The sequence below is a fragment of the Macrotis lagotis genome, chromosome 1, assembly GCF_037893015.1.
Source record: "Macrotis lagotis isolate mMagLag1 chromosome 1, bilby.v1.9.chrom.fasta, whole genome shotgun sequence".
Lineage (NCBI taxonomy): Eukaryota > Metazoa > Chordata > Mammalia > Peramelemorphia > Peramelidae > Macrotis > Macrotis lagotis.
The window spans coordinates 218,991,666-219,018,096 of NC_133658.1; the positions used below are offsets into that span (position 1 = coordinate 218,991,666).

Here is a 26,431-nt window from a genome sequence, read left to right on the forward strand (position 1 = left end):
CCTTGAAGAATGAATGGGTCCTGATGGTTCTGCTTTTATTTCAATATTTTCTAAGAGATAAAACAATAAATATAATGCATCAGCTATTATTGGGATGACACACACATATTACAAAATAAAAACCCTTTACTAAACAAATTTCCCCCCAGACAGGCTGGGTACTGAGATTCCATTTAAAATGGTTACACAGCGTGACATAGTTATTTATGAGTTCTGCCTTTGGGAGAAAACAGTGAGAAAGAAACCAGGCACTGTTCAGTGGTCAGGGGTGACAGGGCCAGGCTGCTGGGCTTAGCTCTTAGTTCTGCAACATTGAATTTCCCTCTAAGTCATGCATTTGGGGGGTCCATTGAAGGGCACCCATATATGTATTCAATCAAAGGTGTTCTGGTTGGCATCAGTAGATTCTTGTCTGTTTTGTATCCAGGTTATATTACTTTCTTGGCCACTGCTGGCAAAGTTAATAATGGTAATTGTTATGTTTCAAAGAGCATTGCCTTCTCCCAGTATTGCCTAAATGACTGGAAGGTTAACATTGTTACTCTCTATGTCTCCTCTCTCTCTCTCTCTCTCTCTCTCTCTCTCTCTCTCTCTCCCTCTCTTTCTGATTTAGTCTTTTTTCCTGTGCCTATTTATCTCCTCTCTTTGTCTCTCTGATTCTCTCTGTGTCTCTCCCTAGATGAAGGTGCATTCTAAATTTCTATTAGGAAATTTTTCCTATTTTGGGAAACATACTACCTTGGAGTATTTTCCCTTTTAGGAATTGTTTATTTGTTTGCTCTTTTTTTTTTTGAGATAACTGGGATAGACATCTCCTTATACTGGCATCAACTCCTCCCAGTTCAGAATTTTAATCTCCATATTCAACATTCTATGACCCAGACCTGTGTCTTCACATAGGGTTTCCCATAACTAGAATATACTTTCACTTCTATGTCTTAGAATTCTTAACTTCCCTTCCTTTAAGGTTTAGCCCAGGTTAGCTTTTGTCTCCTTCATCAAATTATATTGTATTCACTCCTCTGTTTAAATGGTCTTCCTAGTTCAATAGAATGGATGCTCTTTTAAAGTGCACTTTAAAAAAAAATTCTGTGGTTGTTACTCAGGAGTCTAACATACCTTGAATCTAGTAATTGCTTATTGTTTGTCCTTTATTCTTGAAGAAGACCTTAACATCAGGGAGGTGTGCCACAACAAGCACATGGATTGGATTTGAGTGAGGGGGTGCTGTGCAAATTCACCAGCCTCACTTTCTGCTCCAGAGCCATCTGGGTCCAGTGGTCAGATATGAATCAGGATGACTGGAGATGGCCCTGGATGTGAGGCAATCAGAGTTAAGTAACTTGCCCAAGGTCACACAGTGGTGAGTGTCTTAGGTTAGATTTGAACTCAGGTCCTTCTGACTTCAGAACCAGTGCTCTATACAATGAATCACCTAGCTTGCCTAGTAAGTATTTGCTGAGGTTGAGGAAACCTTCAACCCATATCCATTTTTTTTTTACTTCAAATCGTAAAATGGGGGTAGAAACCTGGCCTACTTCCATGCTAGCTGATTGCTTTAAGGATAAATGAGACAACAGAGGAAACTATCAACTTTGGGAAGGAAGGTACATATGAGGAGTTTTACGGTGGACCTCATCTAAGAGTTTCAGGCGTTCAGTCAACAAGGGTTTTCGTAAGGTTAACTTGGGTTCTATTTTTAATTATTATAATTATTTTTAGTTCAACCCTGTGATTTCATCAGTGCAATAAACTCTCTGTTAAGGAAAGTTCCCCTATTATTGCAAATCAACCATGAATACAGAACCAGGGCATGGAAAGATTAAATGATTTTTCCCAAAGCCAGAATGTATTAAAGATGGGACATGAACCCATGCCCAGTGTGGCTTATGGTATGCTAGCTCTAGAAACAGAGGTCCTGAATTAAAATCTAATCTCTACTTTTTTTATTTCTGCTGGTCACGGGCAAGTTAATTAACTTTTCTGAAACTCTTATTTCCTCATCTGTAAAATGAAGGGATTGGAGGAACCAGTTGGACTCAATGTCTTTTCAAGTTGTCTAACTACAGTCTACTAACTATACTGGGTTTTTTTGATTTGTTTGTAAAGTCTCTTTATCTTTCCCAGGTTAGTGTACAGTGGCCTAATAGGACTAATCATACTACTGATCAGTATAGGACTTCTGTTTGTGACCTGGGCTGGTTTGTTCAGCCTGGTGGCTCCCTCTTCTTCAGAATTCACCATATTGAGGTTAGACAGTGTGGAAACCAGTCAACTTAGCCTACAGCTCAGAACTCCCAAGGTCAAGCAAGGTGCTAACTTCAGTTTCACTGGGAGCAAGGATTATAGGCATTTATCAAAGTACCCATAGGTTAAGGGTTTATTTGTATAGATTTTTAGAAGGTCTGTGAAACTGGATGAAAAAAAAGTTAGCTATTTATTTTAAAATAATTGACTTCCTTTATAATTCTATTATTTTGTACATGCATGGGCATTGTCACATATGATATGCTTAATAAATTTTTATTGACTAATATTTTGAAGAATCCAAAGATTTTATGGCCCAGATGAGTTCATGACAAAAGGTTAAGGACTCTTACACAAAGTCTAGCTATCTCTTATTTCAATTTTTTCAAGTATTATAATTTCTTCACTGTGAACAAGTGCTTTCTCAAAGCAGATAACACTGCCTCTCTCTTTTAACATATAGATTCCCAGAATTATTATGGGCATAAAATACATTATCCTGCAGTCTTCCTAATGATATTCTCTCAAGTTAAGTTAATTTTCAGCTAACTAGCACCCACATGTGAAGTTTTGTCAGTTTAGTATTTCTCAATTTGGTATACTGGTTTAATCTTGGGGAATCAAGGAATCTTATGAAGGGGGGGGAGCCTAAGGCAAGAAGAAGCTTTTGGCTGATAGACTAGTCAGATTTAACTTTACCCTATTCACAGGGTGAGAGGGCAGCAGGTGAGGCAGAGCTGATAAAGTACTTTCAGTGATCCTTGACTGGTTAGGGTATATAAGGGGAAGTCCCTGGAACTCTTTAATGAGAAATTGCAGACAGAAACCTCATTCAATATGTATATATATATATATATATATATATAATATATATATATATATATGTATATATATGTGTATATGTATATGTATATGTATATGTATATGTATATGTATATGTATATGTATATGTATATGTATATGTATATGTATATGTATATATGTATGTATGTATAAACAATTTTTAGAAGTTCCGGGACTTAATTTTTATGTGCAAATCAACATCAGACTTCATCTTGTTGTCCATATCTATATCTCAAGTGCCCTGTGCATGTAATATCAGATTCTAATCTGGTCCATGGTGAAAAATGCTGGAGGTAGGAAGAGCACCTCTGTATCTTACCTTATGAACTTAGACAAGCAATTTGGTCTTTCTAGGCCTCACTTTTATCATCTGTAAAATGAGAGATGAACTTCCAAGTTCCTTCTGGTTCTAAATCTCTGTTCCTGAAATCCTAGGATAACTTAGGTGCATATTACCCACTAGGTGGCAACATTGTGTTTACAAAAGGGAAAAAAATGATTTATTTTTCTCCTCATGGGGTGTTAGGAGTTCGAAGGTAGACATGGAAACTAAGGGAAAAAAGATTGTAATTATGCAACCAACGATCCTTTAAAACACACACACACACACACACACACACACACACACACACACACCCCTCCCTTACCCTTTTCAGAAATAAAGTTCCAAACCATAGAATGGGAATTGGAAGACCTTTGGACTTCTAAGGTATGACTTGTTAACTCTGATATAGGATAAGATGTCTTATGGCAGAAATTTTTAACCTTTTGGGAGTCATGGTCACTTTAGCAGTTTGGTGAAATCTAGAGACCTTTTTGCAGACAATTTTAAAAAAAATTCATAAAATAAAATTTAGAGACATAAAGGAAATACTGAAATAAAGTTATTTAAATATTTTAAAACAAGTTCAGAGACCCCAAGTTAAGAACTTCTTTTTTATGGGCACCAGAGTCAGAAGAGATGGAATATGTAACTAGTTAGGGCTGAAAAATAGAGAAAAGTCAGTCAAGCTACCAGACCAAGCATTAGATTGGTGATACCATACCATACAGTAGGTCTGTTTCCACACAGAAAAACTGAGAGGTCATACCTGGTGTTCAATCTAAAGAAGAAAAGAAAGAAAAACAGGTTTTAGTTTCAGTGTAGGTTCTTTTGTTTGTAGACTTCAAAGATCAGAGTCCCTAGGTTCTTTCATTTTTTTCCCTGATTTCCCAACCTGCCAATCTTATAGACCTTTGTTTTGAGTACTGAAATGGCAGAATGTCATAGGATTATACAATGTAGATAAGAAAGGATTTTACAGATAATCTCATCTAACCTCCTCAATTTATAGATGAGGAAACTGTAGACTAGGTGCTTCTCACCCTCTAAAATTAATTGCAAATCTTAAGAAACAACCTTCCCTAAAATTTAAATATACTTTCAAGCTCTTTAATTTAAGAGAAGTCATTTGACTAGTCCTCGGTCACAATGTACAATAGGTAGCTTAGGCTAGGATTTGAAATCAGGGCTTCTGATTACCTATGCAGTTTTGTGTTTTTCTAATCTCTTTGAGTATAACCATATATACACGAGTGGACCAATCTCTCTCCTATTCCCAAATCTGTTTGTAGACATCAGAGAATTAGAAAAGCTTGTAGTTTAGACAGAGATTTACAGCCCTATTCTCTCTCTACTCTGCATTCTTATGTTTAGTGATTTTACTTTGAGCATCCTCTAAAATACCCTGGCTTCCCAGGTCATTAGCCACTTCATTTCCCATGACTTGTATTTTCATTCCACCCCAGTCACACACAGAGATGGTTATAACCTTTGGCTTTGCCACTCTCCATGACTGTACAACTCTAACTCTGTGATAGATAACTGAAATTAATTTCTTTGACAATATCCTGTCACTTGACTCAGTCATCACTCATTATTGGGAATGTACTTTCTTCCATTCCTCTTTCCCTCTTCACAATTCCTCTTCACATTCCCAGAGCTGGTCTGGGAAGGCCAGTCAGTAGGAAGGTCCATTATTTTTGAGAGCTCTTTGTCCCTTCAACTTTTACTTTAATTAGAATCACCCAGAAAGCTTTCTGGTTGCTTAATTACTCACATAGCATGCATGAATTGGGTGTCATTATTTACATTTCTTCCATACTTGTCCATTTAGTACTTGTCCAAACTTTCCCTTTTCTCTTCTTAGTTTTTTTTTTTTTTGCAAGGCAAATGGGGTTAAGTGGCTTGCCCAAGGCCACACAGCTAGGTAATTATTAAGTGTCTGAGACTGGATTTGAACTCAGGTACTCCTGACTCCAAGGCCGGTGCTTTAAACACTGTGCCACCTAGCTGCCCCCGAAACTTTCCCTTTTTTCCTCAAGTCTTTAATATCATCCTCAATCTCAGTTTAAGACTGTCTCACATTTTACTTAGAAAATAGAGATTTTTCTGGCATGTTTCCCTCTCTCTTTTTTTCTCTACCTCAAAATGCATTGAACTCATTCCCTATTCTTTTTGTCTAGTCTCTGATGAGGAAAATACTTAGGCTCTTGATTCATCATTGGCTCTTCCACAAGTTTGCCTTCACAGTCATCCTTAATCTCCATCTCAGTTATACCCTTTTCTATTTTTCTGATTCATACTTCAATGTTCCATCCTTTTAAAAAAGCATAAATCTTCATTTGACCATACTATCCTCTAAAGATATCATTTAGGCAACTGGATAGTAGAGTGGATAGGGGTCTGAACATGAAATCATGAAGATGAATTGCCATCTAGTCACTTACTAGCAGTATGGCCCTAGGCAAGTCCCTCAGCTGCTGCCTGCTTCAGTTTCCACAACCATAAAACTGGATGATAACACCTAAAACTTGAAGATATATTATAGCAGATGGCAATGGAAAAATATAGTCAAATGGTGGTGATATTCAAGAGTAAAGAAATTATAAGAATTGAGTTATCTTTGGTTGTTATTGATGTTGGATCATTTCAGTCATTCTTACCCTTTGTGACTCATTTGGTGTTTTGTTTTTGTTTTTTGTTTTGTTTCATTTTGTTTTGTTTTTGGCAGATGCTTGAGTAGTTTGCCACTTCCTTCTCCACTTCATTTTATAGATGAAGAAACTGAGACAAATAAGGTAAGTGATTTGCTCAGGACAGTGTCTGAGGCCACATTTGGACTCAGGAAGATGATTCTTCCTTATGCTACCCGTGTGTCCACATACAATCACTTAAAGAAAAACAAAAGACTACTTTGAAGGACCAGAGTGAAGGCATGAATAGCATACAGGAAACTGAGATCTGTTTTGTATTCTGATGGAAAGAATTGAATGAGATAAAATTCATGTAACATAGCCCTTAATTGGCTATAGAAGTCACCTTCACATGCACAACATGGAGAGTCATGGCTAATTACATAAAAAAGAAAATGGGTATGTAAATGAATTACAAGTTCAATGTATGTCAACAATGTGACAAGTCAGAAAAAAACATAGGCAACTTTTAAGGTCTCCAGAGGCATCATTATCAACAGTGAGCAAGATCCTCATTTCTGTTGTACTCTTCTTTGATCAGAATATATTAAAAGTATTGTGTTTAGTTCTAGACACTACATTTTAGGATGGACATTCATTAACTGGATAGTGAGATATGATAAGAATGATAAGGGGACTTGGGACCATGTTTCTCTTTTTTCAGAGAATAGATAAATAGATTAAATCATAACTCTTCTCTGGGTTTTAATTTTCACTTCTGTAAAAATGAGAGGAGGGGGAGGATAGACTAGATGAATTCTAAGATAAGTTCTAGCTTTAGAGCTAGAATCTTCAAATCCTTTGGTCTGAGGATTGGAAGATTAGAAGACTCAAGAATGACACGATAGCTATCTTTTCTATGGATTTTAGTTTTCTTTGTGACACAAGGGTGTTAGGGATGTGACTTCCTAGAGATTAGAAGCAGAATTCCTGAGCAGTGTATTTTCTGGAGGGAGATCACCTATATGACATCTGCTTATAGACTCATTCAGTCCTTTAGGCCTTTTGTTTTTTCTTTGGGGTGTCTGCTACCCAATATACAGAGAATTTCATTAGAGTCAGAACCTAACTACTATCTGGTCTTTCCATTTACCATGACCTGGACATGAGCCCTCCTCTATGATTCATTTCTCTCATTAGAATTTGAGCTTTTTGACCAGAAGGACTGGCTCTATTTCCTATGTGTCCCTAGTGTTTACTGCAATTTTTAAGCACATCATAAACAACAAATAATACTTTTCCATTTCATTCTACATACTATCTAAGGTCTCTCCCGGCTCTCACATTCTATGATTCTATGAATCTTTGTTCAGGAATTCAGATAATGTTCAGAAAGAAAAATCAGAGCCACAGGATTTGAAGTCTGTTAAGTTACATTTGTTTTTGTGCCTATGCAATGGAACAGTGAAATGCCTGAAAAATATGAGCCATGAATATAACATATCCCCATTTATACCTTGTATACTTCAAAAAGTGGCATCATCTGTCCATTCTGGTGAGGCTGGATGTTGATGGAGATGACTGCATTGATACCTTCCACAGGCTCTGTTACAGAGAAAAAGTACTGAAGTGCATTTCCGAGAGCATCTAGACAGAAGAGAAAAGTGTATACAGTCAGCTCTTGACCTTCCTAACCCCTACTCCTGCTCACTGGACCAGTGAGCTCATTGTGCAGGAGTGTATACTGCAGTAGATTAATCATTTCGTCTACTGTGTCCATGTATGGGTATGTACACATAGGCAGGCAACATTCAGAATCTGGTGAGTAATGAACCTGAAGCAGCTAGTTCCCCCGATAGAGACAATGGGAAATAGGTGTTGTACTTGTGGCTGATATTAGCATTTTACTAAAATGTAATCACAAGAAAATTGAAATGGGCAAAAATTGAGTGAATACTAATGTGAATGCTTGGAATAGTGGGGATAAAGATAAAGAAGTATTTCCAGCAGGAAAGAGATATATTAATTAGAGAGGCAACATGATTCAGCATTAACATTGATGAATTTGAGATCAGAGGACCTTGATCCAAATTCTAGCCCTCTAGAATTGCTAGAGTCACCTTGGGTAAGTTACAAACCTAACTGGATCTCAGTTTTCTAATTGGCAAAAAGAGGGGATTGAGTTAGATGGCCTCAGACATGCCTTCTGCCTATAAATCTGTCCTATAATAGGAATCTGGAAGTCTGTGTTACTACTCAGACCCTAGGAATGAAGTTCCAAGGCAATCCCAGAATAGAATAGCCTCAGGAGAGCCTTCTCACATGTTGCCTTCTATGGCTATGTATTAACTTTTGTTCTTTATTAATTGGTTGGTATTCTAGCTCACCAATCAGGTTCCTGTAAGTTATATTAATGTCATATTCTGACATGTTATTATGATTGGTTTTTGTTTTTTCAGATGACAGGATCCCAAGAACTAGGTGGCATAGTGGATGGAGAACTTGACTTTAAGTCAGGGAGACTTGAATTCAAATTTGGCCTTAGAGATACTACCTCTGTGACTTTGATGATAAAATTTTCCCTTGATGCTAAATTGGGGATAATTACATCTATCTTCAAGGATTATGGTTATGATAATATTTATAAAGACTGGCAAAAAAGCAGGTTCTATCTAAATACTAACATTATAATTATTAGCTAAAATTTTGAAGGTCCAGATTCCAAAATAGAGGGGGAGAGCTTGCTTTGAGAGAGACACTATCTCTGAGTAAAACTTAGGTATTGCTGCCAATATTTTTTGTTTTCAATTGCTGTTTCCCAACTTTTCATGCCAGCAAAGATTTTTGTCATTTTAGTCATTTTTCTTGAAGTCAATAAATAGTCAATTTATATAGCCTCTAACTCTTCCAACTCTCAGTCTAGTCAAATACTTACCAGAGCTATTATCTTGCATAATGTTTCCTTGAACTTTGTATGGAGTTTGGGACCATGTTCCATTGTTCAGGTCTTCCTCATTCATTACCATTGGATATTGATAGCAAACAAACATGATGGTAAATAACTTCTGGAAATCTTTAAAGGACATCCTGTGAAAAAGAAATATATAATATATATATATATATATATATATATATATAATAAGCATCTGAATGATAGTTGATAAATTAGTTATGTCACCTTGGGCAAGTAATTTACCACTTGAAAAATAACAATGGAGCACTGGATATCATTACTGGAAATACCATAAGGCTGGGAAGAGTCTCTGAAAGGATATGGGTTGGCAGTCAGGATGTTGATGATTTAGTTATTCTTAGGTGACCAATAAAATCACTCTAGGGTCCTGGAAATGGAGTGAAGATATTTTCCATAGCCACTGTAAGTGATCTTAGGCTGGACTTTGTCTTCTAGATGTAAATATTTATCCTGGCAGTTTGGACATCTTTTTCATGAATTTTAGTTTTCTCATTTGTGACACAAGGATGTTAGGGATGTGACCTCTTAGAGATAGAAGCAGAATTCCTGAGCAGTGCACTTTCTGGAGGGAGATCACCCCTCCAGACATCTCCTTATAGATTCATTCAATCCTCTGGGCCTTTTGCATTTTCTTGGGGTGTTTGTTATCCAATATGCAGAGAACTTTATTAGAGTCAGAACCTAATTACTATCTGTTCTTTCCATTTACCATGACCTGGACACGAGCCCTTCTCTATGATTCATCTCTCTCATAAGAATTTGAGCTTTTTGACCAGAAGGACTGTCTCTATTTCCTATCTATTATTCCACTGAATGATGGATTTGGAATCAGAAAAAGAAGCCATTCAAATTCTGGCATGGACACTTATTGGCCTCATGAATTTAAGTGATATACTCAACCTCTCTCACTTATCCCATTTTCTATTCTGTAAAATGGGATTAATAATTAGCACTGACTTCATAGTTTTTTATGAACATAAATTAGTTACTTAACTTCTCTCATATTTAGGTTCTTAATATGGAAATGAGTATTATAATATATAGATATATACAATAAATATATATAATATAATAACAGTAGGAAAAAACCCAAGGTTGTTAGGAAGATAAAATGAGATGTCTTTGCAGACCTTGAAGAGTTATATAAACACCAACTCTTATTATTATTGCCCTTCCTTGATAGAATGTAATCAGATGGAAGCAGTCTTCTTGGTTCTGGTGCTCTAAGAAGAGGTGTGCTTCTAGATGTTACAGCTCAGTGTGATCAGCTGAACCCCTGAGGGTCATAAGGAGATTCAGCAGGACAGAGCACTGTTGAGAACTGTCATCATGTTGAAAATCAAATTTTCTGGGGACATTCATAAATTGAAGTGCGTCAAAGAGCAAGTCAATCAGCTCCCTGAGAAGTTCTTGAAATCATGCAAAAGTTGGAGGAAATAAGCATATTTAACCCTGAAGAAGTCTTTGAGTAAAGACAGAAATTTCTGAATATTAAAGGGTTAGTATATGAAAGAAGAATTTGTTTTATGTAATTCCAGGAAAGATTCAAATCAGTGATTGGAAGATACAAGGAGAAAGCAAAAAAGGAGAACTTTTTTTTTTCACAAGTAGAACTCTGCACAATGCAACGTTTTGGGGTTTTTTTTTTTTGCAAGGCAATGGGATTAAGTGGCTTGCCCAAGGCCACACAGCTAGGTAATTATTAAGTATCTGAGGCTGGATTTGAACTCAGGTACTCCTGACTCCAGGGCTGGTGCTCTATCCACTGCATCACCTAGCTGCCCCATAATTTTGTTTTTTGTTTTTAAATGTTATAGATGTGTGGAAGTAGATAGGGCAACTGACTTTAAATCAGGGAGACCAGGATTGAAATCCCTCCTGAGATACTGACAATGTGGCCCTAGTATGTCATTTAAGCTCTTATCTGCCTCAGTTTTTTCATCTGGCTATTGCTATAGATAGAATTTGTAAAGCACTTTTAAAGTTTTCTTATCAACAGAATGAGGGAGTTAGATTAGGTCCTTTTCAGCTCTAAATTAATAATATTTAGAATCTTTTATTTTTGCTTTCTCACTTTTGACACTGTTGATTCACTGTTGTTTGAGTTTAATTTGGCAGCCTTTTTATGGGCTGAATTCATGGGTATGCTGCTTTGGGAAGGTGTTTTGAGTCTTCTTTAGTATCTTAGCAGTTTCATAATGAAGGTAAACAAATATTTGATGAATTCAGTGTTGTAGAACATTCATCAGTCTTTACTATTGCTTGATGAAGTGAGGTTTGCTTAATCCAAAAGTAATTCTGTAAGTTTTTGACCTGTATTCTGATGTCTTTAAACTTTCTTCCTCTTCTTTGGTAAAGAAATGTTAATTTTTCTATAGCTGCCTTAGGTTGATGGGGTCTTGTGTTCTTTTGATATTTGTTATGATAATTTTTAAATTTTATAATTACTTTTCAAAAAATTGCTTCATTTTTAATTTATAGAATATAACAAGAATTTCCATAACATGTTACAATAAAATAGATAATTGCATATGAAAACTTTATCATATATTAAATTTTATAATTCCGAAGTACACATTAAAACTGTGGTCCAGGAATATGTCATTTTTTCATCACTAATTCTTCAGTGTCCAGAATAGTATCTTTTATGCAGTCCAATTTTAATTGATTGCTATTGGATGTCATAAACAGAGTGCCAAGCTCGCTGTGGACATTGGCTGTGTGCCCAATTGGACTGGGAGCCTATTTCTGAACCAACTTGAGAGATATTGAAACTTGACAGAACATATCACTTTCAGATCCCACAGTGGGTGGAACAAAAAACAGAATTAACAAAGCTCATCATTGGTCCTTCACTCAAGCTTAGGAATGGAGGGAAGAGGGTTTAAACTCAAGATAAATTTTCAAAAAGTATTGAGTAAAAGAGAAAAATACCAAAACTCTCCATCTTCTTTCTTCCTATAAAGTCTGATCCTCTCTGACCTTTGGACTTTCTCCCATTCTAAGGATCTGAGAGAGAGAGAGAGAGAGAGAATAAGTGAATTATAGCTCAAATTCATAAAGCACTTTATGGTTTGCAAAACATGTTATACACATATTAGCTCATTTGAACCTTGTAATAATTTTTTTGGAGCTAGGAATATTATTATCACCATTTAATAAATGAGAACTTAGAGAGGTTAAATGACTTTTTCTGGATTACACAGTTAGCAGTGTCACAGGTGGGATTCAAACCAGATCTTCCTGATTCCAAGACCAAATATTCTTTTCATTATACCACATTTACCAGTTGTTCATTTTTACTCAGCATTTTATAGGGCCAGGGAGAAGTATCTTTCTTTAATAGATGAGAAAATCTGGCCACAGAAGGGTGAATTGTCTTGCTTGAGATAAATTGTCTTGGCATACTTCAAATTTGGCAGAGGGCATGCAACCTTAGTCTCTCTTTCCCATTTCCCAATGTTATTCAATTAACCATGTCCAAGTTGAAAAAGCTGAAATAATAACCTCTTGATTTACTAACTGCAACAATAACTTATTGTGAATTGATCAAACCATTCTAGTATACAATTTGAAGTTATGGGAGAAAAGTCGCTAAATGGTTCATATCCTGTGACATAGCAACTCTGCCAATGCATATGTTTTCTATGGAAATCAAGACAGAAAAGAAGTATTCTAGACCAATAGAGTTGTAGGAGATTTTGTGTATGTGTTTGGGCATGTATGTGTGTGTGTGTGTGTGTGTGTGTGTGTGTGTGTGTGTAAAAAACAGAAATAAGGTGATTGGAGAATGGCTAAATAAAGTCTAATAGTTAATATTGGAATATTATTATACTATATGAAATGAGAGAGATGAGAATTTCAAAGACATGTTGGATGAGTTTCACGAGCACACACTGAGTGGAATAAGCTAAACCAGAAGGAAAATGCTCATGATTATGAAAATCTAACTAAAATCATATTGAGAGGCAATTTTACTCAGATGGGTTGCAATGGGTCTTGGCCCTGGAATAAAAGATGATGAAAGCCATTTCCTCCCAATATCAAGGTGGAGTTTATGGGAACAGAAGGATTCCTATATTATCAGAAGTAGTTGTTCTGGTGGCCAGTTTTGTTTTAGTGCTACTGACATTTTTAGACCTGTAATCCCAACCCTGAATCCATTGTTAATGATACTTTCTGTCCCAGGACATAAGAGCCATTCATATATTTCATAACTAAACTTCCAAAGGCAGAGTTAACAAAAACTTGACATTTTGTTCAATATGTCCCATCACAGTATGAACATAATCTTATTAAATCATTTGATTCAAGTGTCTGTTTCCCAAAGACCATTGGAGTTCCATAATGACATGTAGCTTTACTTTTGCCCTTAAGAGTTTAATTGTGAAAATATGAATATTTGAGAGAGAGAGAGAGAGAGAGAGAGAGAGAGAGAGAGAGAGAGAGAATTTATTTATAATCTGGGGATTAGGATTCTAATCCTACTCTTGGAAAACTCAATAGCAAGAAGTCCTTTGTTCGAATTTGATCATGATACTTACTAGTTATCTCACCCTGGGAAAATCATTTAACCTTGTTTGTCTCAGTTTCCTCATATGTAAAATGAACTGGAGAATGGAATAGCAAACCACTCCAGTATCTCTGCCAAGAAAATCACAAATGGGGTCATGAAGAATCAGGTATGATTGAAAAATTGACTGAACAACCAAGTATTGTACTTACAATGTGCCAGGCTAAGTACTTAACAAATATCATTCTCATTATCTTTTGTTCTGCTCCCAAAGCAGTTCTGCACACATTTATGCCATGAACCAATGGTTACAATGAAATTCATTTTCATAGCATACAGAAGAATGAATGAATGAATGATCTCATACCCAACTGCCACTAGTACCCAGTTGAAATAGGGTGTGGGGGCAGAGAAGGATGTCAGTTCCTCCATATTTCCCATAGTAATCTGTTGTTTTTCCCCATCAGTTTGGCCCCAATGAAGAGTAGTCACATTCTATTGCTTGACCCTTTAGTTTTTTAATATAATTTCTAATTAATTTTCAAATGAGAAAAAAGCATTTCTATACTATGGTACAATAAAAATAGATGATTATACATTAAACTGCAAATCTATCATGTACAACTTACTATTCTTTCCAAATATACAATAAAGTTATCATATACATTTCTTTTTTTTATTCAAATTCCCCTTCCTCTGCTATAAAGATAGCTACCATTAGACATAAATATATATGGTACATATATATTTTTTCATATATATATGTAAAATTATTCAACATATTCTTCTATTCATCAGTTCTTTCTCTGGATACAAATGGTTGGAACTGAGTTTGCATGATCCTTTAATTTTAATCTTTCCCTGAGGCTTTGGAGGTGAGGATACTGTTTTCTGTTACAAAACAATTCTCTGTTGTTGCCTGTGTTGCTACCATCAGACAGCACAAATGCTAGCCCTACTCTCTCCTCCTTTTTTAGAATCTTATCTTTTCCTGCACTCTTGGATCCTTTCCTAAAGTCATACAACATTCCTTGGCACAAGAGATGAATGAATATTCCAAATTTCAACCCTCTCCTTCTTTCCCTTCCCCCCAGAGGTATTATAATTCTAATGGAGGGCATGGGTATTGCAAAACAACTGCAGTATATCAAACAAAAAGCATCAATAAACCTTATAAAGAAAATAGCTGTGTGTAATTGGATTAGGGAATGAATTGAGAAAGCCCATTCAGGTATAGATTTGATTATGTGGGCACCAAGGTTCATTCTAAATCTGAAGATCTGTGCTTCTGTAATTCTCTTTACTACCTCTTTCTTTGCTTTGCTCCCCATGCTTGATGACTTTGACATTGTGATTCCTTCAAACCTGCATGGAAGCAGAGGGGTCAGAGGCTAGAGTCATAGAATACCAAAATGCTTTAAATAATCAGTACTTTAGGGCATTGGTCCCATTTTACAGACAGTGAAACAGACACTAGGGAGATGGAAATGATTTGCCTGATGGTCATTCAGAAAGGTGTAGTGATGGGAGCTAAATCTGGTTTCCTAGTTGAATGCTTTTCATGTTTTCTCCAGAACTATATATGTTAGCCCCCTAGTGATCTATAGCAAGGAAATAAAAATCTCCAGAGTCATAAATTTTCTTCTTCGACCAGCTTTAATTTGGTCAAGGAACCTTCTCCTGAAAGGTGAATGGAAGATACAAAGTATTGCACAGGGTTCTAAGTTCTTTATCAGGGTATGACTGGCTTTGGCGCTGGTCACCCACTGAGTCTGAAGAACTTTGTCATTTCTTCACTTGGGGGGGGGGGATGATCATCTCTTGATTTTTCTGCAATATGCTTGATTTTAAAATAGAAATTTTATAATTAAGGGATAATTGCATTTTCTACAGCAAGCAAGGGGGGAAAAAGAGTGTTAAGTCAATAAGGCATTGATTTAAGTAAGCTTATTTCTAAATGGGTGCAACTATGATGTCAATTAGGCCTGAAATTAGAGAACCCAACCCTTTATTTCCCTCCAAATTGAGAGGAAATACAATACCTGAACACCAGCAGAAACTTAAAGATGTTAGGGTCTCCTGCAACTTCTATCCAGCCTTTATTATCAGAGAACTTCTGAAGTCCAATGCTGTAATGTATACTAATAACAGAGGACCAATACACAACTGCCAGGTTAATGTTACTAAAATGTTGATTTGAACACAACACTCCACTTCCTCTCATGCCTGTACATCAAAAACAATTGAATAAACTATCTTGTCATCTCCTACTGCCTCTCGGATAAAGTCTACAATGCTTTGCCTGGCAATTGAAGCCCTCCTGATTTTGGACCCTGATCAGGATTTTGAGTTGGAGGACCTGCTTTCATACTCCAGCTCTGTCACTGCCTTTGTGACACTGGGCTATTACCTTTACCATCCTGAGTCTCAGTTGCCTAATCTTTAAGATGGAGAAGTGGGTTGAAAATGATGATCTCAAAGGTCTCTTCCATTTCTAGATTTATGACCCAATGACAATAACATATAAAATCAGAGGGATGCAGATATTCACCTGTCCTTGTTGACTGTGGACATAGAATAAGAAACATCTGAATTTCACATCAGTACTTAGTCACTTAGCTGTGTGATCTTGACAAATCATTTAATATCTCTGGGTTTCCTTATCTGTAAAATGGGAATAATAATTCTATTTACTTCCTAGAGTTGTTGTGAAGATAAAATGAAATAAGGAATGTAAAAGGTTTTGCAAACCTTCAAGTGCTATATAAATGTTAATTATAAGCTATTTATTATTATTATTATTGTGTTCATTAGTAGTGCCTTATAGTAAAGGCAAAGATGGCTAGGACCACCTCCCCTGCTTGTCAGTCAAATGGTTCCTTCTGAGAATCACATTTCCCCATCACCCTACACACTACTGAGCTTATTTACTCCATCTCTTTCCCTTCCCAAACTTTTAAATTTTTAAAAGAGGTCAGTATAATAAAAATTATAATACTATCTAAAATAGCAAACAGTGTCATATTCATATTTACTTTATAGAGCTAAATAAAATAGAGAAAAACATTATTCTTTGGGAATAAATGAACAAGGATCTCAAGGAGAAAAACATAAATTATTTTTCTGTTTTATCTAGTTCTTTTAATCTGGAAAAATTATTTTTTTTGTAATTTTTTTTGTTCATTTCACTTAGATTGTCAGATTTATTGGCACATAGTTGGACAAAATAGTTCTGAATTATGATTTTAATTTTTTCTTCATTGGTGGTGATTTCACCTTTTTTATTTTTTGATGCTGGCAATTTATCTTTCTTCTTTTTTTTAAATCAAATTAACCAAAGTTTTATCTAATTTATTATCTTTCCCCATAAAACCAGCTCTTAGCTTTGTTTATTAGTTTAATAGTTTTCTAACTTTCAATTTTTATTAATCTCTCCTTTAATTTTCTAATTTGTTATTTAATTAAGGATTTTTATTTTGTTCTTTTACTAGATTTATTAGTTGCATATTTAATTTGTTGATCTCTTTTTCTATTTTATTCATGTAAGCATTTAGAGATAAAAAAATTTCCCCTAAGAAGTGCTTTGGCTGCATTCCATAAATTTTGGCATGTTGTCTCATTATTGTCATTCTCTTTAATAACATTTTGTTTGACCTACTCAATTTTTAGGTTAGATTCTTTAGTTTCCAATTAGTTTTAGTCTTTTCAATATAGTTTTTAGTTCCACAACTCTTTATTATGTGTAATTTTTTTGCATCATGATCTGAAAAGGATGTATTTAATATTTCTGCCTTTCGGCGTCTGATTGTGAGGTTTTTATGCCCTAATACATGGTCAATTTGGGTAGGTTCATGTACCTTTCAAAAAAAAAGGTATATTCCTTTTTCATTTGACTAATTTTTCTTTTAAAGGAGTTGTTTCCTTATGTCAATTTTTGAACTTCCTTTCCAATCTATTGATTCTTTTTTCATAATTCTCCTGCATAACTCTCATTTCTTTTCCCAATTTTTCTTCTACCTTCCTGTTCTGAGTTTGTGTTTTGACCTTATCTGTCACCATAGTACTTTTCTATGGTCCAGACTCTTCTGTTTCTTACTCTTTTTAAAGCCTATTTCATAAGTTGCTTCTGGGCATAGGAAGCATGTTCCCAGACTTCTTGTGCTGGTGGGCTGGGGGATGGTCACTGGTATTCCATACTGGTGCCCTAGGGGCTTGTGGCTTGCCCGTTGTGCCAGGCTGAGTCATGGCTGTTTTGATAGAGTTCCAGGTCTCACATTTTTCCCTTTGTGTTGTGTTATTCCTGTTGTGCCACTAGCCCGAGGAGCCAGGACTGAGGGGCCTTGGTTGCTGACCTGAGATGGACTCAGAGCCCCTTCTGGCTTGCCTGGATATTGTCTGTGCTGAGCTGTGCTTTTTAACTCAAGTGAGACAGACCTTTCCTGAAATCCTTCTATGTTGTCTTAAATTCAAAAATTGTTTCACTCTGTCTTTTTGTGGGTTGTGTCACTCCAGTCTGCATTTAGAGCCTTGAGTTGATGTTGTTTCTGAGAGAAGCTAGAAAGTACTCTGGCAACTTCCTGTCTTCTCGCCATCATTTTGGCTCCCTCAAACTATATTTTAAATAAGTAATCATTAAAACAATTTGGAATTGGTTAAAATAGAAATATTGATAATAGGAACAGATTAAGTAATCAAGACTCCAAAGCAATCAAAGAAGATTCTCAAAGACACAAATTAATAGAGCAAGGACACTGTTCATAGGATCAGAGTTAATAAAAACTTCGGCAATCATATGATATCACAAACTGAAGTTAGGTTCAAGTGGATGTGACTACAATGTTAAAAGTTAAATCATTTTTAAAAATCAGAGGGAAAATACTATATAATAACTCAATATTTAAATAGAACCTACTGATCTTTACAAATATCATTTCATTTGATCCTCACCACAATCATAGGATATAGATGCTATTACTATCCAGATTTTACAGATTTGGAAATTGAGATAGAGGTTAAGTGACTTGTCCAAGGTCACACAACTAAGTGAATATTACATGTCAAGAGGTATGATTTGAACTCAGGTCTTCCTGACTCCAGGGTCAGTGCTCTATCCACCTAATGACTTTTAAACTTTGGTTTTTCTAGCTCCTGGTCCAGCTCTCTATCCACTGCACCACTGAGTTGCATATTACAATATGCCCATAGAAATGTAAGGATCAGACATATTGATTGAGGGGAAATTCTTAAACTAAGGGTAAAACTGATTATAAAACTTTAAAAGAAAATTTTGATTACACCAATTCAAAAGCCTTCTAATTGAGAAAAATGTCATATAGCTATAATATGAAATGGTATTGATTGGGGAAAAACTTTGCATTGATTGACTCTGACAAAGAGTTGATATCCAAGATTTACTGGGGATTTAAGTAAATATAGGAGACTAAGAGTTACTTCCCAAATAGATAAGTAGCCAAAGAACATAAATAGGTAATTTTCAAAAGAGGATTCACTATCAAAAACCAAATAAAAGAATGCTATGAATAGCAGAATAAAAAAGAAATGCAAATAAAACAGCTCTGAGGTTTCACTTCACAAGTTGGAAAAAAATGACAGTTACAAAAACTGGTATATGTTGAATGGGAATACTGATTTACTACTGGTGGAACTGTGAATTGGTCCAACTGTTCTGGAAACCAATGTGGAACTATACTCGGAAAGTCATTAAACTGTAATATGCCCACTGACCCAGTAATATCACTACTGGGCACATTTCAATCCAAAATGAATCAATTCATGAATCAGAATAAAAATACAGAATATACATTTTTGCATATATATATGTATATATACATACATGTATATACCCCTAGTTATGCATATATTTGTATAAATGTGTTTATATTTGTATATATTGTATATATTTGTATATAGCTATGTGTATATATATATATATATATATATATATATATATATATATATATACTCCTTTTTCTCTTTGCATATATATGTATATATCTCTATATATGGGTATATGGGTAGATGACATAGATCGATAAACATATAAATATGTATATTTCTTTTGGCTCTATACTGGGGATAACTGAAATTATTTTCCCCATATAGTTTCTTCTGAACCTCACTTAGTTCTTAATTTATGGGGTTACTCTCTTGTTTGTCCCACAGCACCTCAGGTGAGAGTGAAAGTATAGACCCCCTTCAAGATGCCTTCTTTGATATACACTCAGCCAATGGAAGCTGTGGGCTCATTGTAACATAGAGAGATTACACCTATTCTGTAGAGCCCCCCCAAAATAGAATTAAAACTAATGGGTGGAATTTACATGAAAGATTTTGTAAATGTAAGTATAATCCCTGTCCCAGAGTCCACTAAAGTGGGTCTCTCTCCTCATCTGTGGAGATGAAGGCTTGACCTATATGAGGGGTGGGCCAGAGCTGATGAGAGACAGAGAGCTTCAGTTCTTGGAGTCCACCCTCTGAGACTGTTAAAATTTCAAAGTTTCTTTGGGTATCAAGTTAGCTTCCAGTTTTGAGAAAGAAGATAGATGAGGTCAACCCCACTGTTGGCTCCTAAAGGAAAAGAACATAAAAGGAACTGGTAGTCTCCATCATGTCCCCATTCTTAATTTGCTGCCCTAGAGACTTCAGGAATTTTCCTTTGGGTGAGATCTAGTACCTCTCTCTTGACTGAATTATTTCATCACATTGGGGAGAGCTTCTTCACTCTGTATTGTCTGGTATGTATTCTTTTTTGTTTGTCTTCTCTTATTTCTGCTTTACTATTCATTTGGATAGATGGGTTTCTTTGCTATTCTCTGTCTTCCTTATTGAATTTATATTTGGTGGGAAAGGTGTTAGGCTTTGGAATTTGGAACCTGAGGTCCTTCTCTCCCCTAAAAATGTCAAAGCAATTAGAAGTTAGATGAAATCTAATCATGTGCCCTAGTCTAACAATATTTAAGGGAGCAGAAATATTTCTAGCCTGGCACCCCCTCACTCTGAAGAGAGTAGTATGACTTTCAGTGTCAATCTCCTGCTTCCCCTCCTGGCAGGAATTGAAGTCTGGTTTGGAGAATGATTAAGGGAAAAGTGACTAGAGATGTTTATTCTCTCTCTTTTAACCACACAATAGCAGGTCCATCTTCACATGTGGGGTTTTCTTTCTACGGAATGAAAAACATTCTAACAGACTTGCAGGAAAATAGAATGGAAAACTTCATAAGATGGAGGACTCTTTGAAACTGATGGTGTGGGGTGGCTGGTGGCACAGTGGATAGAGCACTAGCCCGGAGTCAGGAGTACCTGAGTTCAAATCCGGCCTCAGGCACTTAATAATTACCTAGCTGTGTGAACTTGGGCAAGCCACTTAACCCCATTGCCTTGCAAAAAAAATTATTTGAAAATGATAGTGTTTTGAGTAAAGCCTAGATGATCACCTTTCAGTGTATTGTGGAGAACAGTCATCCATTGGGGGTAGATGGCTACTCAACTTTCTTCTGGGTCTTAAAATTTTAGACCTCCTTAGAACTACTCTACCAGGTTGTTGTACTTTCTTATTGCACTTTAATAATTTTATGGCAGTCACCTTCAAAAGAATAAGCTTTTGATGACAAGACCATGATATTCATCTTTGGATCCTCAGAACTTCACATACACATATTGATTCTATCATATATACTCCACAATTACAGTCTCATTATTTTTAGCTGAGTTACAGGAGAATCTTTGAGGAAACACTTTCCCAAAAAGTCTTGGCAATAGACAACTAGTGAAGAAGAAAAGTTTAAATGGGAGATGGACATGTAAGCCACCTTGGAATGCTTGTTAGCTTAGGAAAAAGAAGCCCAAAGTACATTTTGCCAGTCCATTTAAAGAATCACAGAATTTTAAGGATAAATAGAACTTCAGAGGTTATCTAATCCATTTTGTAACTGGAAAAGAGCCCTCCTGCAGTGTAATGAAAGAAGTATCAAGCTTTTGCTTGAAGATCTCCAAGGAGGAGGAAACCACCACCTCCCAAGAAATTCAATTCTACTTTTGGATAACTTTAAAAATTAGGATTTTTCTCTTCAATATCAAGTCTAAATTTGCTTCTTTGGAACTTCCTGCCCATTGGAATTAGATTAATTGCTCTTCCTCATAGTAGCTCTTAAAATATTTAAAGACAGTTGTCATATCTCTTTCTTTTCATTCCCAATTCTAGGATAAGGAATGAACTATTTTATGAATATGGAAACTGAGGGTACAGAGTGGTTAGGTAATGTGCCAAATTCCCAGGTAGATTTTCATAGAACATAAACTCAAGAAATGTGACTATTCTTCACCCTCCTCTGGATACTCTTCACCTTATCAAAGCCCTTCCTAAAAATGTGGTTCCCAGAACTGCAAGTGGTATGCATGCCTGATCAGGGTGGAGTGTAGCAGGAATATAAATGATTCCTAGAAACTTTTCACTTCTTAATATAGCTCAAGAGAGGATTAACTAAATTCAGAAGGGCAGGACTGACTACTCAGTTTCTTTTGGGTCATAAATTCCCTTGATTGTTATCTACAGGGACCCCTAAAGGCACCAGACCTTCTTTTGATTGATAATTACCTATGGAATTCTTGTATTATTTCCTTTCCTATGGGACAATATTCTCATGCCAAAGTGGTAAACAGAAAGAAAAAGGGACACAGGCACACAAACAGAGAAGAGAAAACAAGAAAGAAGACTAGAGGGAAGAGAGGGATAAAAAGAAAAGAGAAAGAAAAGGAGGATAGATGGAAAAGATGAGTGAGAAAGTAGTGAAAATAAAGGAAAGAGAGAAAAATGACAGGATAGATGAAAGGTAAGAAAAAACAGAAAAACCTAAGAGAGAGCATATGTGTGACACATTCACATTTACACACATGAAGCTATATAGCTAGAGGGAAGCTATGACAGTTGTGACCTGGGACATGCTTGAGAAAATTTGAAAGGGTAATCTTTATTTAGAAAGAGAAAAAAGATGTTTTAGAAAAAAAGAATATCTAAAAAACCATGGTTTTATCATCAATGGTAGAAGCAGGGATTTTTTTTAATCTCATACTTATCACTCCAACTTCCTAGCCATTCTTTATAGCCCCAGGGGTTCCACAATCGGATGAGTTCTTCCCGGCCAGTGTCCAAAATAATCTATGAGAAAAGAATAAAGAAGGTAAAAGAGGAATAGTTAGCAGAAAGATGGGGAATATACCTCCAAGGATTAATTTAACTCCTGACTTCATTTGGCTACTGGCAAACCTTTTTTTTTTTTAATGAAGCAAGGTGTGTGTGGGGGAAATCAATATTTCTCTGCTGTGTTGTACTGAAATGAGGCAGAAGAAAAATTGTGCTCTCCCTCATCTCTTTTCTCTGCTTAACTGAATTTACAGGGAGCTCTCCCTTGGCAGGTTTCAACTTTCTGATTTAGTACAATTGGTCTTATGGACCTGAAGAATATAGAGATTTAATAGCATTGGATTGCAGCTATGGATTCAATGGGCTAGAACTTTAAGAAGTCAGAGCCTCACCTAAGCAATTCTATCAGAATCTGCAAACTAAGCATGTCAAATTCTCCCTCTTTCTGAACCAATGATAGATTGGAACTCATTTTCTGTATTCAGATTACTATGGTCAAGATGGGGGAGAGGAGAAGCAGAAGATCTGCTGGAGTCCAGTATTTCCAGATCTCTTCTCAGCCCAACTCCTGATTTCAAAAATGGGAATGTTCATTCTGATCAGGTTCACAGAATCTCAGTTATCTCTGCAGTCAATTAGTACAACTCATATGTGAGTATTTGAATAGCAATTTTCTCTACAGTACATCTGATATGTAATCACCTATTCTTTTCTTGCATAACTCTACTGATGGGGACCTCTAAGAGTACCAGGGATGGTGCAGCCAATAGAAATCAGTCAACTAACAATCAATTATTAGAGGTCTGCTATAGTTCAGGCATTATGACATGCACTAGGGAATATAAATACAAAGAATTAAACAATACCTGCTCTCAGGAAACTTACATTCTAGTAAGATATTTAACTTGAAATCATGGTTCTTCAATTGGACTAGATGACCTGAAAGATCCATTCTAGTTCAACATCTATGATGCTATAGTCTTATTTGATCCCTTGCTTTCAAGACAGGAACTTTCTGTGCTCACTTTTATTCTTTAATCAGGAAACCAATGAAGGAACCTGAATCACTTTCTCTCTTCCCTCAGGACCATATTCTCTAAACACTTGACAATTTGGTTCTTTCAAATTTTTAATTAGTCCTTGGGGTAGTAGGCCAGTGTAAATATTTGCTGTTGCCTAATATAGTATGCGAATGCACAATCTTTAGAAAATGTTCACTATTACCTTTCCTAGTTTTGTCCCATACTGCAGTTTGGTAAGTGTGCTTCTGGGAAATTAGCAATGAATGGGTCAGGTCCTCTTGCTCACTTCAGATCATGTGAAGTTGTTATCTATTTGCTGTGGGCTTTTTGTGGGGTGATGAAAACTTTTAATTGGCTGCTAAACGTGAACTTAGTGTGCATATGGGAGGATTTAGTAAATAAGCTCTTGTCTTCTTTTCTTATGGTTTATGAGGAGGAAAAATTGCTATGTCTGTATGTGAAGAGAAAGGCAGTAGTTTTGATTGACTTGTCTCCCCAGTCAGCCCTCATGGGTTTGTGAACACATGATTCATGCACTCTTGGTGTTCTTTTTTTTTCATGATATTAGGCAAATGAATATTTCAAGATGGGGAATGCTCAGGCATAGTGATATTGAGAAGGACATCAGAGTCATTTAAATCACAACTAATAGACTTCCGGCCAAGATGGCAGAGAGAAGACAGGCAGTTTTAAAGTCACCTGATCTCTTCCCCATCTATCACATGAAACAAACCTCTTAAAAGAAATCCAAACAAGGAAACCCAGAAAGAAAAGCCAGGAGAGGAACATCTGCCTCAGGATTTGTCTCCTGCAGCAGCCTTGGCTGAGTACCTGCCAGTGAGTCTGGGCTCCGAGGGAGGATCAGCCTGGGATTAGCCAGATTAACAGTGTAATTGGAACCAGGAGTCTGAGGGCCCGAGAGCCAGACCTGCTGGATCAGCGGTGGGGCTGGACGAAAGGGGCTTGGGTCCACGGGGAAGCAGAGGTGCTGGTGTTGGTGCTGTCCCCCTGGAGCTTGGGGAAGGGGCTGCGGGGAGAGGTCTGGTGCAGGAGAGCTGCGGACACCATCGCTGGGCTGGCTCCACACGTCTGAGAAACTCTGAGTCCACGCCTCCATTGCACTGATGCCTCCTCCAAAACAAACAATTGCAAACTAATTCTGCCTCAGGCCCAGGTGTGTGAGCAAAAGAACAAGCCCAGCTGAGGAATGACCTCAGGCCAGGGTAAAGCCCACCATTGACTGAAGGCAAAAGAATTCAATAGCTCCAATTCCTTCCCTCAAGCAAAGGGAGAAGGCCTCTCAACTAAGGTCACAGACACTCCAGAGAAAGCAACCAGCACCTCCTACTGGCCAGCCAGAGAAACTGCACTCAGTAAAGCCTTTGGTGATCCCAAGGCCAGGTGAACCAGCCCCTCCCCCCCAACTCAAGGTCTTAGCATAATGAAGAAGGGTCAGCGGAAAGGTGGATCCATAGAAAAATTCCTGGAAGGGAAAGACCCCAACTCAGAGAGACCTGGAACCTCTGAGGAGAATACAATCTGGTCTCCAGCACAGAAAGACTTCCTTAAAGAAATAAGGAAGGAGCTTAAAAATTTGGGAGAGACAATTAATACCTTGCAACAAGAAAACAAAACCTTAGAAAGTACAATTGGACAAATACAAAAGGAGAATAAATCTCTCGGATCCTCAAATGAGCAAATGCAAAAAAGAAATTAATTCTCTCAAAACCTCAATTGGTCAAATGGAAAGCTCTTTCAAAAGTAGAATTGACCAATTGGAAAAGGAGTTGCAAAAGGTTAATGAAGAAAACTCCTTCCCCCCAAAAAGAATGGAGTCCACAGAAACTAATGACTCCATGAGACAGCAAGAGTCAGTTAAACAAAATCAAAAAATAGAAAAAATAGAAGCAAATGTAAAATACCTCATCAACAAAACCACTGACCTCAAGAATAGATCGAGCAGAGGCAACCTGAAAATTATAGGACTTCCTGAAAACAGTGAAGAGAAAAAAAGCCTGGACTTAATATTACAGGATCTAGTAATGGAAAACTGCCCTGATATCATGGAATCGGAGGGCAAAGCAGTTATTGAAAGAGTACATTGATCCCCACCATAAAAAAGATCCTAAAATGAAAACACCAAGGAATGTTGTGGCCAAACTCCAGAACTATCAGATAAAAGAGAAAATCCTGCAAGTAGCCAGAAGGAAACAATTTAAATATCAAGGAGCCACAGTAAGGATCACGCAGGACCTGGCTGCATCAACTTTAAGGGATCAAAGGGCCTGGAACGAGATATTTCGAAGAGCACGGGAGCTTGGAATGCAGCCAAGAATCTACTTTCCTGCAAAGCTGAGCCTTCTCTTCCAGGGAAAAAGATGAACATTTAACGAAATGGAAGAATTCCAAAAATTTCTGATGAAAAGACCAGAGCTAAACAGAAAATTTGGACATCAAATAGGAGGTTCAAGAGGCACATGAAAAGGTAAAAAAAGGGGGGCTACTAAAAGGAAAAAAATGCAATCCAGTAAGTTGAAACTGGCTATATCCCAGCATGGGGCGGGGTAGAGAATCTCATAAATCCTGAGAAATGTAACTCTAACAGACAGAATTTACCTAGCCAGAAATGATGGACATCCATGACCTATCCATGAGACTGATATCTAATGGGATGTAACTGGCTTTAACCCCACTTGGGAGAAAGACTTTAATAACTC

At 36.6% G+C, this 26,431-nt stretch overlaps 1 protein-coding gene across 1 annotated transcript in view; it reads right to left on the reverse strand.

The window, feature by feature from the left end:
* The window catches only part of CAPN13 (calpain 13), a 117,359-nt gene that overhangs the window by 24,313 nt on the left and 66,615 nt on the right, over window positions 1–26,431 (reverse strand). Inside the window, exons 8-12 of the mRNA XM_074235031.1 lie at window positions 22,622–22,707; window positions 11,954–12,028; window positions 8,981–9,132; window positions 7,562–7,650; window positions 4,182–4,193 (exon numbers count right to left, since the gene is read on the reverse strand). Of these exons, the coding sequence (XP_074091132.1) occupies window positions 4,182–4,193; window positions 7,562–7,650; window positions 8,981–9,132; window positions 11,954–12,028; window positions 22,622–22,707 (414 nt within the window). The remainder of the gene's footprint in view (window positions 1–4,181; window positions 4,194–7,561; window positions 7,651–8,980; window positions 9,133–11,953; window positions 12,029–22,621; window positions 22,708–26,431) is intronic.